Source organism: Aulostomus chinensis, chromosome 23, assembly GCF_037954235.1.
Source record: "Aulostomus chinensis isolate RoL2024-O1b breed Wild chromosome 23, RoL_Achi_v1.0, whole genome shotgun sequence".
Classification (NCBI taxonomy): Eukaryota; Metazoa; Chordata; class Actinopteri; order Syngnathiformes; family Aulostomidae; genus Aulostomus; species Aulostomus chinensis.
This window is the reverse complement of record NC_141342.1, coordinates 12,753,857-12,772,537: the sequence shown is the minus strand read 5'-3', so window position 1 is coordinate 12,772,537 and position 18,681 is coordinate 12,753,857. Positions and strand designations below refer to the sequence as shown.

The 18,681-nt window shown below is 43.7% G+C and overlaps 1 protein-coding gene across 1 annotated transcript; it reads right to left on the bottom strand.

Moving 5' to 3' along the window:
* Window positions 1–1,137: 1,137 nt before the first annotated feature.
* Window positions 1,138–16,761, bottom strand: LOC147239646 (G protein-activated inward rectifier potassium channel 1-like). Its single transcript, XM_086194450.1, has 3 exons — window positions 15,578–16,761; window positions 4,955–5,171; window positions 1,138–4,554 (listed from the first exon to the last, which is right to left on the bottom strand). Exons 1-3 carry the CDS (start codon window positions 16,244–16,246, stop codon window positions 3,887–3,889), a joined length of 1,554 nt encoding a protein of 517 aa, XP_086050576.1. The 5' UTR covers window positions 16,247–16,761; the 3' UTR covers window positions 1,138–3,886.
* Between the last annotated feature and the right edge of the window lie 1,920 nt (window positions 16,762–18,681).

The window sequence follows — 18,681 nt, the reverse complement described above, 5'->3', positions numbered from 1 at the left end:
AGGGGATTAAGTAAATACGCTGTTTCAGAAATAAAAGCCATACAATGTCATTTTAAATGTCCTTTTAAATAAGCCGATTGTACCCAAAAAAAAGAATTTAAAAATGGATTGCAAATGTGTTTTAAAATCTATAATCCAGATTTGAAACTTGCGCTAACGCTACGTTGCGCCACGACAATAGCTTTTTACTTCTGACTGTCGATGTTTTCTGTATAAAACTTATTTTGTACACACTGACAAACCATTTGAATGTGAGGAAACAACTGGAGAAGGCCGTGAATACACTACATCGTTTACCCAACATGAACCACGGATTTTTTAGACCAAGATATTTAAAAAAGAAAATGTAAGCCAGTACTGACGGCAGTATTATCAGGCATCCCCGCCGATTCTGAGAATCTTTAGCAGATGACGATAATAACCTTGAAGGAAGCGCTGTTAAAGTGAAAATTGGAGACGTTCATTTAATGACGGATGAATGAGCAAAACAGATTTCCTTCTCAGCTGAAGCCGTCATTATACATTATTATGTCTGTATGAAATGTAGTCCGATTTATTCTTCCCACCCTCGTTTGTTTCAGTTAATGTTATCTAAAGCTGGACGGAGGTCATTTGCACTGTCAAAGTGTTACGTAAGCAAAATTCTGTTTAAAGCTATGACAAATTCGGTTCTTGAGGTTCTCGGATGTCTGAAAAATATCCCTCCTGTTGGAGCGCTGCCATCTCAATCCGAGACTAAATTAACCAGCACGCCACTGAGCCGTCTGGCAAACATTAGGACTTTCTGCAGGCTTCGCGATGCCTAAATTAATTGACCGAATCCGATAACCAGCAGAGAAAGGTCAAGAGATTTGATTTCAAGTAAGTAAAAGAGAGAGAGCAAAGTACTTTAATTCATCCGTCAGGGCTTAAACACTGTCGGAGGATTTAAGTCTGGAGTTTTCTCCACAGCTCATACTCCTGTAGAAGGCTTTAATATTTGATGAATGTTGGCTTAACCATCACAGCAGGTGACACATGAACCGCTGATGGATTCTCCGGGTGTTGAACGCAGTCAGCCAAAATAAACTAGACACGGTGATGAAGCAGTTTCTACATGGTCACAAAAAGAACAAAGATTGTACTCACAACGGGACTTAAAAGAATTTATTATTCATCAGTTGCAATAGGAAGTTTTAGTTACCTTTTAATATGAGCATTAACACATTTGTTCCCCTGATGTCAGCATCTCTGCATTTGTTTCTGTTTAGATAAATCGATGCATAATGAAAGAAAGTTTCTGATCTGGGATGACGTGCCATTAAAAACAGATAAAAATCATGCCGTGATGGCAACAGACGTATCGTCCAGCTCGGAAAAGTTTAAACAATGCAGCCTTAGGAATTTCTCGTGGCCAGCAGGGGGCGACTCCACCTCCTCAAGAAAGAAGTCGAGTTGCCGTTTTCTTCCGTTTTGCCATCCTTTCGTCCAAGTATAGTCACATGCTGCTCAAAAATAAAACAAAAAAAATCCACCAAGATGGCAATGACTAAAATGCCACATGGAAGTTTTAAAACAGTGTCCACAACCACTTCTTTTACACAGTAGTAAATAGATAACAAGAAACAAACATACAGTACAAGTGATTATAGTAGAAATAAATATGCAGTAACAACTTGACTGTGTATCAGTGTTTTGTTTTGTTTTTTTATTGAGTAAACTGACCGTTCACTAAACCCGACTCTCCCTACGCCGCTACACGTCCAGCTGTCTGCTCCTGCCTGTCAGTTATACCGTTTATAGTCCGGAGCATCGATTTGCTATTGGAAAATGTCATTTTTGAAGCAACGGGCGCTTAATTTCAGAGGTAGACCTTTTTATTTTTATGGCCAGAGTCATTGGCAAAAAGTTGTAGCTGTCTCTGTGATTAGGTTTGACTCCATAGATCGATTGGTTAGAAAAATGTTTTTGTCTCTTTAAGGAAGTTTATACGCACCTGTGAATATGTGAATATTACGACTGAAACTGCGCTCGTGAAAATGAAAAACAGTGGGCCGTGTTCATGAAATGCACTTGTACATAAAAAAGTAGTCTAAAAGACAGACAGGAAAGCTTAATGGCTATACTCCTTGCCCTTGAGATCTTCTGTGTACCTCCTGTAACAGAAAGAACGGAAGAACCTTTTTTGTGAATGAAGCCCCACTGTTCCTATTTTGCTGCGCGAATTTTGCACAAACATGTTAAGATTGATTCTAGCATCACGGCTTCGCTTGAGCCTTTCTAGATTGTTTCGTGTACCTCTTTAGCCTGGTTTTCATCTCCTTGCAATGCGAATCTTTGGAAAGTTTTCCAAAAAAAAGAAAAATACAAGGGAATTAGGTGTGTTTCCATTAAATGTCAGATGGTATAACCTACGCTAGTTTGGTCAGAGGACAGAGGTAAAGGGAACGTAGCCTACCATGGCTTGTAATAAAATGTAGAAGCGTCGACAAAACTAATAGTCACCCTGGCAACATCTACTGACAACTAGGTTGCCTCATCGGTCCACAGGCGTGTGTTGCTGTTGTTACCAGCTGTGTTGTCGTGTGTAACGGGGGAACCAGAAAGACTTCGTCAGCAGAAACGGCTGTCACAGGAGGCTAATGGTTGCCAGGTCAGAACGTTTTTAACAAATGTGTCTCCATCTCCCAGTTGGCTAATAATTTTCACACAAGTCAAAAATCCCCTAAAGCGAGCGTCAAAATTCATACGAGATTCCTTTTTAAATGTTTTTTTTTTTAACTTGGCATTTCCGTCATCCTTCCCTGATGTGATACTTTAAAATGCGCATAAAAACAGAGCGATGGAAACCCAGCTAGCGACTCTGCTGATGGGATTGTCCCATTACAGCCAATACAGAGCCGCTAGGTTTTTAATACCCCCCCAAACCACTGTACCACTCCGGCCTATTCTTTAACCTTGACCTTGGACTCATGGTGGGCACATGGACCCTTTAACACACACAACCCCTTGTTCAGCGACTTAGTTCTCTGGGCAGGGGTTCATTTCATGTCGTAGCTTAGAGAACCTTATTTCATTGCTGTTGATTAACAACAGACTCCCGAAACCATGTTGAGACAGATGACCTCTGATTAGTTTTGTGCACACGCAAAAAAAAAGAACACCGGCCAAAGGTAATGCTGTGAAATGCAATGCTGTGAAATGCAATGCTGTGAACAGAACTCGAACACCCATTTCTTGCTGTTTTGTTGTTGTTGTTGTTGTTGCTGTCAACCTGTGCTCAACCTAATTTGCACTTCCTTGTGTTTTAGCAAGAACACGTGCTTAGAATCATTGCTGTATTTTCGTAGAGACCTGCCTGCTAGACATGCAGCCTACTTAAAGCGATGGACCATCTTCTATACCGCCATCGTTTTTGGTTTTGGGTAGGCAATGAAACTCCACCATTAAAAATCTTACTCTACACACACACACACACACACACACACACCTTATCCAAAAGCATATACCTCGCTGGACAAACACTTATCAAGAGGGGGGTAGCAAACGGTCATTTCATAAAAGTGTTATTTGTGACCTTGGTGCTTGATGTGCTGAAAACCAGTGTAGTAGATTGAGAAAGAACAGAAGTGTTGAACAGAAGTGAAAGAAAGGCGCACTAGGACAGAAGTGTTAGAAGTCAGTGGGGGGGCACAGATGGTGATCTATCAAAAATGACTCACAGTATGAGCGGATGGATGGCTTATTGGTGTCGTCCTTCTATTTGTGGCAATAGTCAACCTAGTACAAAGCCAGTAAGTAAATGTAAAATACCACGGGAAAATATAAGTTATATCACAGTAGTATTTATATGCAATGCCCATCAAGCCTGGTTCAAAAGAGTTTTTAGTCTGAAAGGTAGCAGAAGTCAGCGGTCTGCATTCATCCTGCGTAGTTTTGGGGGTAAGTTGTCCTCTGGCCGACCCCCCGCGAAGGGGATTGGGGCTGGTGTTGGAGCAGTGATGGTGCTAATGGTTGCTGGGAGTCTGTGCTTCTCCACCTCCCCCTCCTCAGTTTCTCCTTCCAGGGCCAACAGCTGGACCTGCTCCTCCAGCTGTCCCTGCCTAGCAGCAGGGATGGAGCTGGACCTCAGCCTCTGAATGCTCACCGGCAGGTCTCCTGTGCTGGAAGCCTTCCCACCAGGTAAGACTGAACCCGTCTTCAGCCCCTTCCACAGCTGATCCTCTTTGGAGGAGCTCATACGTTGGAGTTTGCTGGGCAGTCTAGAGGAGTGGTCTTCAATGTGGTCTGCATAGTCGGCTGACAGGAGCCTTTCCCTGCGTCCTCCGCGGCCGATGTTCGCCAGCAGAGGCGAGGAGGGTGTGGGGGCAACAGGAAGAGGGTTGGGGGATGTCAGCGAGGACTTCTCCTCCTGCTCTTTCACGCTGTAGGGAGGAGTCGGGACCTCAAAGGTGTTGTGAAACTGGGAGTAGTCAACCCTGAAGAAACCCTCTTCTAGTGACATGACAGGGAGGAAACGATGACCCCACAGGACTTCATCTTCGGTGTAAGAAGTCCGCGCCTGACATGTCATACCTACGATGGAGAAAGAAGAGACATTGATGTAGCAGTGAAAATAACTACAGGAAAAAGACAAAGAGGAGATGAGTGAAAAGGCTGTAATGTTACAAGGAAAATTGAGCTATTAAATAAAAATGAACAGGCAGCCAGACGGGGAGCTGAAATGAAAAGTGGAGAAATGCTTCAGGGAGAAGAGAGACGGAGATACGGGGGAAAAAAAATATGACAGAGAAGAAGAGCTTGTGCTATTGAATAATTAAAGACCATGAAATTAAACATTCCGCTTAATATTTAATTTTATAATCCTGAAAAAAAAATGCCACAGGATGAATTATGATGAAATGATTAGGAGAAAGGAGGTTTATACGTAAAAATATATAAATAAATAAATAAAAAATAAAAGATTTTCTCTAACCGGTCGTCTCCACGATGCCTTCGAGGATGACGACGATCTCGAACTGCTCGTTCATGAGGGAGCGTTGAGACAGATCGAAGAACGGGCTGTTGGTGTTGATCTCGTGGCAGATGGTGAGGGGCGAGACGAGGAAGAGCTGGTCGGCCCCCGTCCCAAACCCCACGTCCAGCTCACACTGATCCAGAGGCAAGAACTCTCCCTCGGGGGTCTGCCGAGACTGGAGACACAAATGACCAGGACTTGTTACCACAAGCAGCACACAAGGGTTATTGATTCAGGGTTTTTTTAACTTTACCATCAGAAGATTTAATCCATGTGTTTTTAAGGAGTATTCTGACCTATTTCCTGTCTGAATTCAACAAACCCTCTTTATGATCTATTATGATCTAAGAAGTTTATTTTTTGTGTACGTGATTGTACATCTTATATAGTTTGACAACCGCATCTGCAAACAAAAAACTCTTACAATAAACCTCCATCCATCCATTTTCTATATTGCCTGTCCACTGGGGGTTGTGTGTGTGTGTGTGTGTGTGTGGGGGGGGGGGGGCTGGAACTATGGAGCAATTTTTTTTGTGCGGAAGAACATGACCCAACCACCATCTGATGCAGGTGCAGGATGCATCGTACATTCTTGGATCAAAGCAGCCAACATAGGCCGCTGTGTTGCTGACGCGCTGCGCTAACAGTTCTGACTGCTAGCTGTTAGCTGTGCTACTTCATTTTGAAAAGATATACCGCGAGAAAATAAGGTGTCCTTTATCAGTCCGCAAAACCCACGAGATTTCTGACCAATGAACGGGTGATGGATGGTGGTTTGTGTAGGTACATTTAGGGGAGCCTGGTATTTTGCGTAAAACAATTCTCATCCAAGAGCAAAATGCAAGAAGTCAGTCAGTCAGTGATTCACACCTGAGCAAACTACCTCCAAGGGTGTAAATACCCTTCAACTTCTAAAATCAGGTTGTCTGAAAATTTTCAGCTTCTGCAAAAGGAGAATAAAAAATTACTAAATTAACTGATAGTTACCGTAATTTTTTTATGAGCTAACATGCCTAACGAACCCCTGAACCCCCACCACCACCACCACATAGAGTTTATGTATGAAACACAACAAATGAAGAGAGAGAGAACACTGAATAAGAATAATGAATAAAGCAGGTGTTGCTGATTCATGACAGAGGGGAATAACATCAAGAGAAGGCCTCAGGTGAGGCATCGCCTCATCGGGGCGGCCCGACTTTATCCAGCTTTACTAGCATGGCTACTGGGTTAGTTTGACCCAGAGGATGACTGGTGTGCGGTCCATTGAGCCTGCTTCGCCTGCCAGGACTGTCTTTTACATCTCTTTTGTTGTGTATGTGCGTATGTATATTTCACAGGTGAAACCCCGGTGGATTTGTAACGGAGGCAGAGTTAAGGATCCCATGAAATAGCTTGGAGAAACTAATTTTCTTCTGTGATTTGACACGGTTCCACATGAGATGAGATGTCGGGGAGGGACTTCACTTTAGAGCTGTTGAGGGCGGCTTCTGTAATCCTCACCAAAGGAGGAAGAGAATGAGAATGGAGGGGTGGGGGGACCTTGAAACACACCTCTGATGGCACTGTTCCTTTGACAGGCTGATATGTTTCTTTAAAATTACACCGTTTTATTAAATGCATTTTTCCTCTTAGAGGTGAGGTCAAATGGTACATGGATGGCATTTATGTAGAGCTATCCGGGTTTACAGACAACTCAAAGTGCTTTACAACACACTCGCACACTGTTGGCTGAGGGTGCACACTAATTCACACATGCACGCACACCCACACACACACACACACACACACACACACACACACAGTGATAGCATTACCAGCAATTAGAGGTTAAGAATCTTTCTGAAGGACACTTCAACATTCTCTCTGGAGGAGCTGAATGGGGGATCGAACCCTTAACTCTTTGTTTACCGGACCTGAGCCACCATCACAGAGGAAATCTTGATGCTTTTTGCAGAGGATTTTTTTGGGGGGGGGGGTTCATACTTAGTAATACGTAGTAGAACCATACACCCCTGTGAAGAATCTCTCTAATGTTCCTGTTTTTGTACATTTCTTTTCTTTTTACATGACATCTTCTGCTTTTGCTACTCTATGTTCTCTATCCCTTTATTGATGTTAACATTAGAGATTTCACCATTGTGGGTTATCTCATCTCACCTTATCTCATCTTACTGAAACATGCTTTTAATGTGTCTGTGGACTGACAGGCAAACCGGGTAGAAGTAAAAATAAAGCTGTTAAGAGCGGCGGTCTCCCACATTTCTGTCAGCCAACATGGGAATTTTCTAACATTTATAGTTTGAGCCATTTGTGGTCATCTTTCAACTGCACACACCTCCCTCCCCGTTGCCAGCATGTTAAGAGCGCTTAAAAACTCTCTGCGGTGACCCGGCCTCAAAGGAGAAGTGTCAATAAATGTAAAGACAAAGTTAATGACCGCTCTTGAAAAAAAACAACAAGCCCAATCAAATGAAGCGCTCTTGTAGCCGTTGGACTAAAATGTCGAGTTCCAAAGAAAGCTCAAGGATCTGGAAGAAAATAAAACAACACCAATAGACAAAAAAACCCCAAACAAACAAGAAAAAAGATCACGCACATGAGACAGACCGTCCCAATGAACAATGTTAAATTTATAGCAAGTCGTCTTCTTCAAGGGCACGATGCAAATACCTCTCCCTGTCACTTCATGTAAAGTGTTGTTTCATGGCCCTTGGAGTGAGGAGCCACTTAGTCCACAGATGGTAAAACAGGCTGTCATTTGTATTCACAGTGACGTTGAGGACAGAAGGGTGTGACATTTCACAGGAAGACGTCTGTGCCCGAAGATCCCCGGCTCGGCTCGGTGAGGGAAAAGTGTCACACATCATGCTGTATCGCTGATGGCTGCTCCCTGGCGGCGGACAGGGAGCTGATGTTGCATGTCGACTCAAGTTAAGACGGGGGCAAAACTCTGCCAGCGTAACGGAGTGAAAGATGAAAAGCAAAAAGCGTATTTACTGTCTCTCCTCTAACTTCCGAATCTTATTATTTAAAAAAAAATATGTATACATCACTAGTTCATGTTAATATTGCTCGTGAAAGATGCAAACTTCCTCTCGGTATTAAAGTCACAGTTTTTGGAAAATGTGTTTATCAGCGGTCTTGTTGAGAGGAAGGTGAGAAGGGGAGGGCTACCATCTACCGTTGCCTCTAAATGGAAGTCATATGAGCAATGTGTGCCTGTCACAGTGACCTTTGACCTCAAATGTCCTACAGGGTCATCCTGGCGTCCCGGTGGAACTTTTTACTATATTTGAGGAAATTCACTTATGCAATCCTGAAAAAAACTTGTGTTCACGTGACGTGACGTGACATTAACCTTGGCTTTTGATCGCCGCAATCTTATCGGTTCATCCCCGAGTCCCAGTGGACATTCGTGTCAAATCTGAATGAATTCCCTTCAGGCCTTTCAGAGATTGAGAGTTAAAAGAGACAAGTATTGCATACTTGCGAGGTCACAGTGACCTTGACCTTTGACCAATCTAGAAAACTTTTCAGTTCAACCCTGAGCCCCAGGTGATGTTTGTGCCAAATTTGAAGAAAGTATCTCAACCTGACCCTGGGATGTGAGACTCGTGTGCATTCACAGTGACATTGACCTTTGACCACCAAAGTCTGTTCGGTTCAGTCTTGAATCCCAGTGGATTTATGGCGTTGGCAACGATGGGACGGACGACCAGAGAACATTACGCCTCTGGGCCAGGTCTGCCGCAGGTTTCGAGGCATGAAAATGTCAATTTACTGATTTTAGATGAGTTATTTGCTTAGTTATTTGCGCAAGTTGTCTTCCCGGCTAACTTTAAACAAATAAGCACACCAAAAAAAAAAATGTGATTCTTCTTTTGACTGCGCTTTAAATTATCCTGATGTGTGAAATACTTGCTTATTGAAGTTTGACTGTCATATTGTGATATAATTGTACATAAATGTAGGTAAAGGCTCAGAAATATATGCCTTTAAACTTTTACCGCTGAGTCCTCCATATTTCTACATATCTATATTTAGAAGGAAGAAGTTGTACTGATATGTTGAGTCCATACCAACAATTAGAAATATTAGTTGTAACTAGGCAGGCGTCTCATTTTACATGCAAGAAAAAGTGATTTCTAGGAAGTCATGTCTGGGTTATCGTGGTTGAGAGAGCTATTTTCATAGAGTTTCAATGATTAACACTATGGACAAAGTTATAGCTCTGCCAAGGAAGGAAAATCCTGCTTGACAGTGAAAGGTTTCAACAAGGTGAGAGACTTGTGTGTGTTCTCTTACTGCTGCGAAAAACATCTGTGCCACAAGGGGAAATTAATGGTCTTTATATAGAGAGAGTGCTTCATTTACTGAGCCACCTGAGATTCAGGTTGAGTGAAAGCAGGCCCCCTCCCCAGTGACTCACTTCCTCCTCAGTATGTGCAGGTGTGCCTGTGTATGCGAAAGAAACACACCCACCCACACACACCCACAAATCATAGGGAAAGTGTGTTTGCGTGTAGGCGTGCACATTTAAGTCCGACCCCATGTCAGACCGGGTAATTTGTGTTTATGTGCAACTTTTGAGTGATCATCAAACAAGACGCTCACGCTGGGGTTTAAGCTGCCAATCTCCTCCTGACAGCGGCATTAAAGCTAAACCAGCTTTTCCTCTCTTACTCACCAGTCAGACGGTAACAGATGTGACAAGTCATGATCACATGTCGCCTCCCTGTCTTGCTGAACGCCCGCACCATTGCCTGTCTATCTTCAACTGCAAGCCTTGATCTCTTATCTCCCACTGTGGGCTAAACTACCAAGACGACATTCTCTTGACAAGTGTCACTCTCTCCCCATAGCCTTTTTTTGTTGTTCCATTCTGTTTACCACTTTTTAAAAATTTCTTCCTCTCTTGTCTTAGCACTTTTCTCCTTGTAAGATGTGTGTGTTACCTCCGTACGATGCTGCTACACCAGATGTTATTCCATTTTAGAACTGTACGCCGCCAGTGCTGCCAGGGGTCAGTGCATCATCGCACTCTATTGATTTATTAATGAAAACTGCATTAATATTAATGAAAATTCAAGGGCAGTTATCTTTTTAAGTTAATATGTATTATGTATATGGAGAAATGCACAGCTCTGCCAGGGAATCATTTTTCCTCTGATAGAATTTATAATCAAAGTCAGAAAGTAACAACAACAAAAAATGTTTGTGTTTGTTTTGGTTTTTTTTAAAAATAAGAATAGGCAAAAGATGAGACATCAGAGGGTTCCCCCGCAGTAGCTCTCTGACATCGACTCTGTGCATGCTAGCTGCCGCTGCTAGCAGAACTTAATTGATACAGATGCATCCAAGTCATCGCCAAACTACACGATTCCCCCGCACAAGACTGTCCTCTGCAGGGACCAGCAACCAGCAACAGTTTGCTCATAGACAACCAAGCAACCAGAAGGGAACTCTGTTAGCATGGCAGGGTAGTACATCATAGTGCCTGCAGTGTCCCACATCTGCCAATTATTTAAAACTAGCGCTTAGATTCCCTGCAGTGTTTCAATGTCAGATACACCGTAGTTCCTTTCGAGCATATCAAACATTCGGTGTAAGTGCTCAAAGTCAGCTATGGGCACTGCGACGACCACCTCAACCTCACTTTTCTTCTTGCATACAATGGAAGGTGGCAACCAGTGTTTAACATCCAGAGAAACCACGCGGCCCCTTGAGTATTCCGTAATTCAGCTATATCCACGCACCGATAATCGTTTTAAGCGTAAAAAGCTAACCTGGCTATGAGGAAATGATGGGAAATGCCCTTTTTTGATGGTCAACTATGGTACTGCACATGGTTTATCACCTCTACAGTGAGTGGGTTTCAACTGACGTCTCCTGGCTCCAACCTTTGGATGCAAAAATGTCATTTTTCGCTACGTGAAATAAATCCACTTCATATTGACTGGATTCTCCCTGGTCTGGGCCACAATGTTACACAAATTTTAGTGAAATTCAGCCTCGTACTTTTGCACAAACCTGGGAACGCTCGAAAAACATGACTTTCCTAGCAGAGGTAAAAAGGTTTTGTGGCAATGCTCCTTCTGCTGCAAACTATTATGTTAATAAACCCTTTGTTATACATTTAAGATACATTCTTACCACAAAATGTTGATAGAAAGCCAGCAAAGTAAAAGAAACAAAAAATTTTTTTGACTCAATCGATACGTGAATTCATACTTAAAGAATGAAGTGTTCACCATCTAATTAAATACACAACAGATGAATCGATAGATAGATAGAATAAATTAAACCCCAGCTGCTTCTATGCATTGTAATAAGAACACTTCCCTGTAATTCACATGAGAGCTGATAAAAAAATGGCCCCCTTCTTCTTTCCTTGATAAAATCCAGAGCATCCAGGTCCCATAAGAATTTACAAGCTGTGCCTATCGCTGACGATCTCATGTCAATTGATCAGAGCGCGTTTACACAGCAACATCATTAGGATTTACTGCGGCATGCCTCATTTCCCTGGTCAGCTTTGTGAGCCACCCACCAGACAGTGACCTTGAGCTGTGTGTTACCTGAAAAACGAGCCGCAGCATTGTTCCCACAAACTTGGCATAGTACTACGTCGTTGATGTAGAGACCACTTAGTAGGGGATCCAACAGTCTAATACCACAACGGCTGCAGTTTTATGGCCTCTAAAAATCTCCGTCGCTCAGTTGGCATACATTAAAAGACGTATTAGAGCACTCGATCTCTTCAGCAGCAGGCTGCAGCAAGCAGCGCTTCAGCGCTACACTGCACACAGTAGGCTTCCTAACAGAACTCGGAATCTAGACCGTAGAGAAAAGGCCACAATGTTCGTGCGCACAGGAAACCCAATGTGTAATGTGACTTAATATGTTTGGTTTTATTTTCTGTTGCTTTTTCAGCGTTTGACCCTTTTTTCTTTTTTTTTTAGCAGCCGATTAGAAACGTCCAGGATGTCTGACCTTCCACCTACACATGTAAAGTCGTAGCTTTAAAAGATAATTAACACGTCATTTTAAAGAGCATCATTTACTGGCAGAATTCCCAGATCAGGATCATCACCAATATTAATGAAGTGATCTCTGAAAGACAGCCAGGGACTGTTTGGCAGAAGACGGAAAAAAAAAAGAAAAAAAAAAACCCCCACACACACAAAAAAAAAACCTACAGTGAAACAGATGGCTAAGAGCCCTTCAGACATCAAATACTCTACTTTGGTTTGCAGAAATGATATAATCTGGCAGGTTCATTTACCAAAAAAGGAGAAAAAGCAGAAGAAGCATAGCCAGTGTATCTACTATGCAGCACTAAGCAGCAGCTTTCTGCTGGGGTTTCAGTCAGAATTCAATAGGTGGACATTTCGTTTCAGTTTTTCAAATCATGCGTTGAGGTGGACTGTCAAATACAGAATCCTCTAAATCATCCCAGCATCTCTTCCTAAAAAAAAAAAACCCTGATCAGTTTGTAGCAAAAGATGATCCTGCTACAGACAACTTGAGCTTCACTCTCTGCCTCTACGAAGGCAGAAAGCTCACGATACCATGTGCGCTGCGGTGAAAAATTGCAATTTCTCGTTTTTATTTTCCTCTCAAGGCTGTTAATAAGAAAAGAGAGAAAGGAATAAAAGAGAAAATCAGTCCTTGAGGACTTTTTTTTTTTTTTTTTTTTACCTGTATCAAATAAAAAAAGGAGACTGAACACCACATAAATAATGTCTCGACAAAATGGGGCAACACAAAGAATGAAGTATGACCTTGTAAATACATGATGATGCTAACAAATACACCGGTGAGTATTCTAGTGACTTCCCCTTAAGGGTCAGAAAGTGAACTGTCACTTGAGATCATCATGCAACTCCACGGAGACGAGCAGAGCGTGACTAACTGTGTGTCACAACAAAGCACTCGTGTCCTTTAGATATCTGCTAATGTTTGGACTGGACACAAGTAAACCTCATGCATAAGAAATGGCAGCGACGGAACACAAAATAAAAGGCTCGATTGTCCCGGTGAAAGGTAGCGCTGTCCTTCTGATGCTGCGAGCTTGACGGAAATGTCAGGAAGCGGCCATAAATTCAGCAAACATAGCAAGCTGAGGGTTTAGAATCAAACTGTGCGGAATTACAAATGTGGCTGGTTAAATCAAAGAGCAAGAAAATGCTGGAATGTATATCGAAAACACAGGCAAGGTTCTAACACTAAATAAATACGGCCTCGTGAGATCATCCGTATCTTGTGGGCTCAAAAGTTGTGCAGCTAAATAAAGACCCCATCCAGAACCACTATGAGAGGGCGGAGTATTTGCCTCGACGGACTAGTTCCGCAGCGTCGGGGGACGACGGAGTGTGAGGTGGACTGGAGAATCTGAGCCTTGATTTGCCTTCCACCCACTGTACCATTGTTACTAAAAGAGAGCCGAGCCAGAAGGCCAAAATCTCCATCTATCGGTCAGCCTTCGTTCCTACTCTATGGTCATAAAATAAGTTTCATGACCAAAAGAACCAGACCAAGAATGCAAGCACCAAAATGGGTTTCCTCGGGGGGGGGGGGGGGGGCTGGTGTCACTCTTAGGGAAAAAGTGAGAAGTTCAGTCCTCCGTGACTTTGAGTAGATTCGCTGATCCTTTGCATTGAAGGGAATCTGTTGAGGTGGTTGGGGAATCTGGTCGGAATGCTTCCTGGATGGTTCTGTAGCTTGAGGGACCATATGGCCACGCTGGCCCCAGCACACCTCGGGATCCCCCACTCAGAGCTGGTCGATGTGGCCAGAGAAAGGGAAGTTTAGGGTTTCTGGGTGGATGGATAGACAAGTTCCTTCAGCCAGTCCAAGCACCAGTGCAAGTCCACGCACCAGACTGACACTACGTTAGCGCCATTATCTCTGGCTACCTATGGGAAGTTGATGCTTCTTCACTGCTCTAAAATAGTAGCCAAAACAAGAAGTTGTGTTGGTCTTCCACTGGCAAAAATAGAGTCAAATTAGGTTGTTTTTCTGAAGATCAGATTCAAAGGTCATGATTTTGGGATACTGGTTGAATGTTTAGTCTCTGCTTCATGATTTCACAATTGACCATCATTCATATTCAGAGTGACGAATTGATGACACCTGATATTGGATAACAAGTTTTCCGATGCTGAGGTCATCTTCATGTTTTGCTCTTTCATTCACACACACACACACACACACACACACACACACACACACACACACACACACACACACACACACACACAGTAAGTGAAACTGAGTTCACACTGAACCGGCGTTACATTAAAATTTCAACGGTGAATTGATTGATTTGGAACAGCCGAATCAAGCTAGCAAGAGTTGAGATTTTTCAGTAGAAAACGGCAACAATAAAACTTGGACGGGTGTCACACAGCAATGACAGCGCATCACATCGTGCTGGTATCGGGTCAGCGCTCAACACAAGTTCAGGTATCAGAATCGTTTTTGTGAGGGTCAACGTTATTTTGGAACAACTCCAAAAACTGTGCACTGCTCAAACAAGAACATTTACAAAAAGACTCAAAAAGGACAAAACGAGAAACAAAATGTGCGTTTCTATTTATTTTGTTTTTCTTAACTTTAAGAAAACGTTGTGTTATAACTGCATTTCCTTCGTCCTACAGATCGGTCGCAATGCCTGATGGGTAATTGTAACTCCTAACATGCCTATGAGAGCTAAATAAAGTCTTACAGTGCATAGGAACAAACCAGTACTTGAGAACCCTCAATGAATGAAGCCCATTGATATTTTATTGAAACATTGTTGAGGGGGACCTTGGGGGGGGGGCAGTTTCTTTTACATGTAAAGCTGCGTGACACAAAGAGTTTCTCTGATAATGAGCTGCAGCCTTGGGTCTCCTTTCATTCTCAGCTCCAGCATGCGCTTCATTCAAAGGTAAAATGAATGTCAGGGATTAGTGGTGTTTCTGCCTCTACACTCTACCTCATTGTGGCCCGCTAAGTCCAAGAAGTGGTTCAACAGATGGGCTGGTCTGTAGTGCCCCAGCTACTGTCCCCTGGGGACCCATCCTTCTCCTCTGTGGACGTTTGAAGCAGAGGCTGAACTGAGATATACAGACCATTGATAGCTATTCTGCTGACTTAGGGGTGGGTAGGGGGGCAGCTTGTGATGATCATGACTACACACTCAGCAGCTCGGAGATGACTAAGGAGGAAGAGTATAGAGGCACAAGACGTGCAGGCCGAGAAAACCTGGAATGCACAGAAACGGTTGCTGTAGGTGGGAGATGTAAATGGTCGCTCGTTAGAATACAGCTCGCCTCTTCTTAAAACTCTGCAAACTCCGTGCGGCCCTCAGGGAACGCAATTCATTCTGGAGATGAATGGAAATTCAATGCATGACTCGGGAAGCACTCATAAAACATAATGAGTAATTTCAGGACAAATGAAGTGGCTGTCATTTAGTCTCGGCCCTTGGTTCCCCTTCAAGAGTTGAGATGGAGCAAAAGAAAAATGTCGAAGTGGGTCTACATGTTAAATTATATAAATCTATACTGCGCTTATCAACCTGTAGCCTACCTTGATGAGTTTGCACCTGATCTGTGCGGACACCATATGGCTGTTCCGCAGGTTCCCCACTCGGAACATGAGGCACAACTTCCCGTCCCGCTGAGAAATGACCGCGTCCTGGCTGAACATCAGCGTCTCTGCGCGCTTCTTCGGCTGCGACATCTTGATAAACATGCAACCGATAAGAAACGCATCCACGATGGAGCCCAGCAGCGACTGGAAGAGGAAGAGGATGATACCCTCCGGACACTTCTCGGTGATGTAGCGGTAGCCGTAGCCGATGGTTGCCTCGGTTTCGATAAAAAACAAGAACGCGGAGGGAAAGTTATAAACATTGGCGACGCACGGAGTGTAGGAAGAGTCGTGGCCGCCGTGGCTCAGATCTCCACGGATGTAAGCGATCACCCACCACATGGAAGCCATGACCAACCATGCCACCGTATACGTGAGGATGAAGATGAGTAGATTCCAACGCCACTTGAGATCCACCAGCGTGGTGAAGAGATCCGAGATGTATCTGCTGGTTTCTCCTCCAAGGTTACCGTGCTGGACATTGCAGCGTCCGTTCTTCTCCACGAACCGCTGCCTCTTTTTCTTCACCGGTGCGGAAAAAGTCATTCCCCGGTTGGTGTTCACCACCTGGTAGTCCTCTCCAAATTTCCTCCGTATGGCTGACATTGTGACAGTCACCTACTTGTGACAAATCTTTGCGCAAGTTTGGTCCCCCTCTGTATCCCCCCCCAAAAAGAACCCGTGCAATACCATTCAGCGCGCCACTCGCACCCTGTGAGATGGAGATGCGCCTCTCTCCAGTCAACTAAGTGAGCAGAGATTCTGCGCAATACATTATTCAGGGTCCTTTACGCAAAAGAGTATCTCACATGTGCCAACTTTTTTCTTTCTTTCTTTTTTTTTTCTTTTTCACTCGGGTCTAAATCCACGGAGAGGAAAACACGCTAGAGCGTCATTCAAACGGCCGAGTGTGAATGTGACGAGTGGAGAGCACCCGCGTCCGGGGAGCGCTCTCAGGTAGGAGTGACTTCAAGACTGAGGAGGAAATGCGACACGGTGGAGATGTGTGATGTTGGATGACAGGGAGGAGAAATGTGACCCATCTGGTGACGAGACCAACACATCAGGGAGCGAAAAAATACGATACTGATATAAAATAATAATAATTAATTCCATTTTTTCCGTACTACCCCAACGTGTCTCTCCAGTGATCCAAAAATGCTCCAATGCGCTTAAAAATTGAGGTTCGTGGTAGCTATTTGGTGCCCCCTAGTGGTACTGCAGGGGAAGTAACTGGTAGGTTGGTGAAAAAAAGAAGAAAATCACATGGCTTGAATGTCAGAAAATGGAATAAGATGCCAAAAACCACTTCAGACCAGTTCAGGTGGGAGGAGCTCATCCTGGGACACGGATGCCAACAAAAAGAAGACTGTTGATTTGTCACGATGCACCCTGAGATTTGTATAAATTATGGCGGTTTCAGGGTTGTTGTTTTTTTCACGTGTAATAAAACACCTGAGGTAGTTCTCTGACTGAAAACATCATGTATTTATGAAATGCCTTTTTTCTTCTTATCAAGTGTAGATGGGGTGTTTTTCCTTTTTCTTTGAGTGTTTCTCCCATCGACGGGCGCTCCTATCAGTCAGTCTATTCAGGTGCAGAGAGAGATTTTTTGATTTCTGACATAAGGCATCAGTGTAGAAAAAGATTCACAATGAGTTGTTCGGTGAGGTAACGTGAGAATTTATGATGCACAGACAATACAGAACAGTGCAAAGAAATATGCAAAAGGCATCCATCCATTTTCTACCGCTTATTCCTGTTAAGGGTCACGGGGGGCTGGATTCTATCCCTGCAGCTTTCGGGCGAGAGGCGGGGTTCTCCCTGGACAGGTCACCGGTCCATCACAGGGCCAACATAGAGAGACAGACAACCATTCACACTTACAGTCACACCTACGGTCAATTTAGAGTATCAATCAGCCTCGTCCCCTCTTGATGTCTTTGGACTGTGGGAGGAAGCTGGAGTACCAGAGAGAACCCACACAGGAACAGGGAGAACATGGAGACTCACACAGAAAGACCCTAGGGCTCGAACCCGGAACCTTCTTGCTGTGAGGCGACAGCGCTAACCGCTACACCACCGTGCTGCCCTTTATCAGATGTTGTTATTCTTTTTGTTTTTTAAACATGAGTTACCTAACAACATTCAATATAATACCTAAAATGTGCGCGTGATAGGTCTGCACATTGGTATCAGAATTCAGACGGCAGAGAGTTGAGATGAATCAATTTAAATGAAACACCCCAAAAAATATGAGATAGCGGCGAACATGTTTCACTGAGCTGTGAAATTATTGCTCCGTTCCCTGAATTCCTGAGCGGAAATATCAAATATGAAACCCACAAACCAGTTAATGACTGCCTTTGCTGTGGGGGGGTGGGGATGGGGGGCGGTAAGTGGAAAACAGGAGGGAAATAGTCTGTATAAAACTTGCTCATAATGAACATGTAAAAATTTTTTTTAATTATATCTTAAGGATCCTCGTGAAAGCATTCAAAATAATAAAAATAAAAATTCTTCCAACCAACCACAACCATTCAACAGTTTAACAGAAGAAGTCAGAGTGAACGCATCACAACCACACAATTTTTTTTTGTATTTTCCGGGGCAACATTGCACCAGGGGAACCTCTGAATCCAGGCTGAAGTCACGTCTGTACTTCGTGAATGTCTTTTGTATTGTAGAATGATAAAAGTAATGAAGTAGAATCCAATAAGATCAAATACACAAAACCTAATGGCGTTAAAGTGCAACGTTGCCTCATCCACAGGATGAACGCGGAAGTCAAAGCATTTATTAGCAAATGGCCGGGGCCCCCGCGAGGCTTCTCCACAGTTGGCCTGTAGGGTTGGAACTCTCTCCACCTGCCCATACGATCCGTCACACTCGGGAACAGGCAGGAGAAAATGAGACGAGTGATGGAGTTAAGCGGCTGCCGTGACTTGATAGTGAGGGAGGCGCATGTCTGAGTGGCGACTGGGGAGGAAATGGAAGGCTGAGGGACAAGTGGGCTGCAACACCGGGAGGTGGAGGGTCAA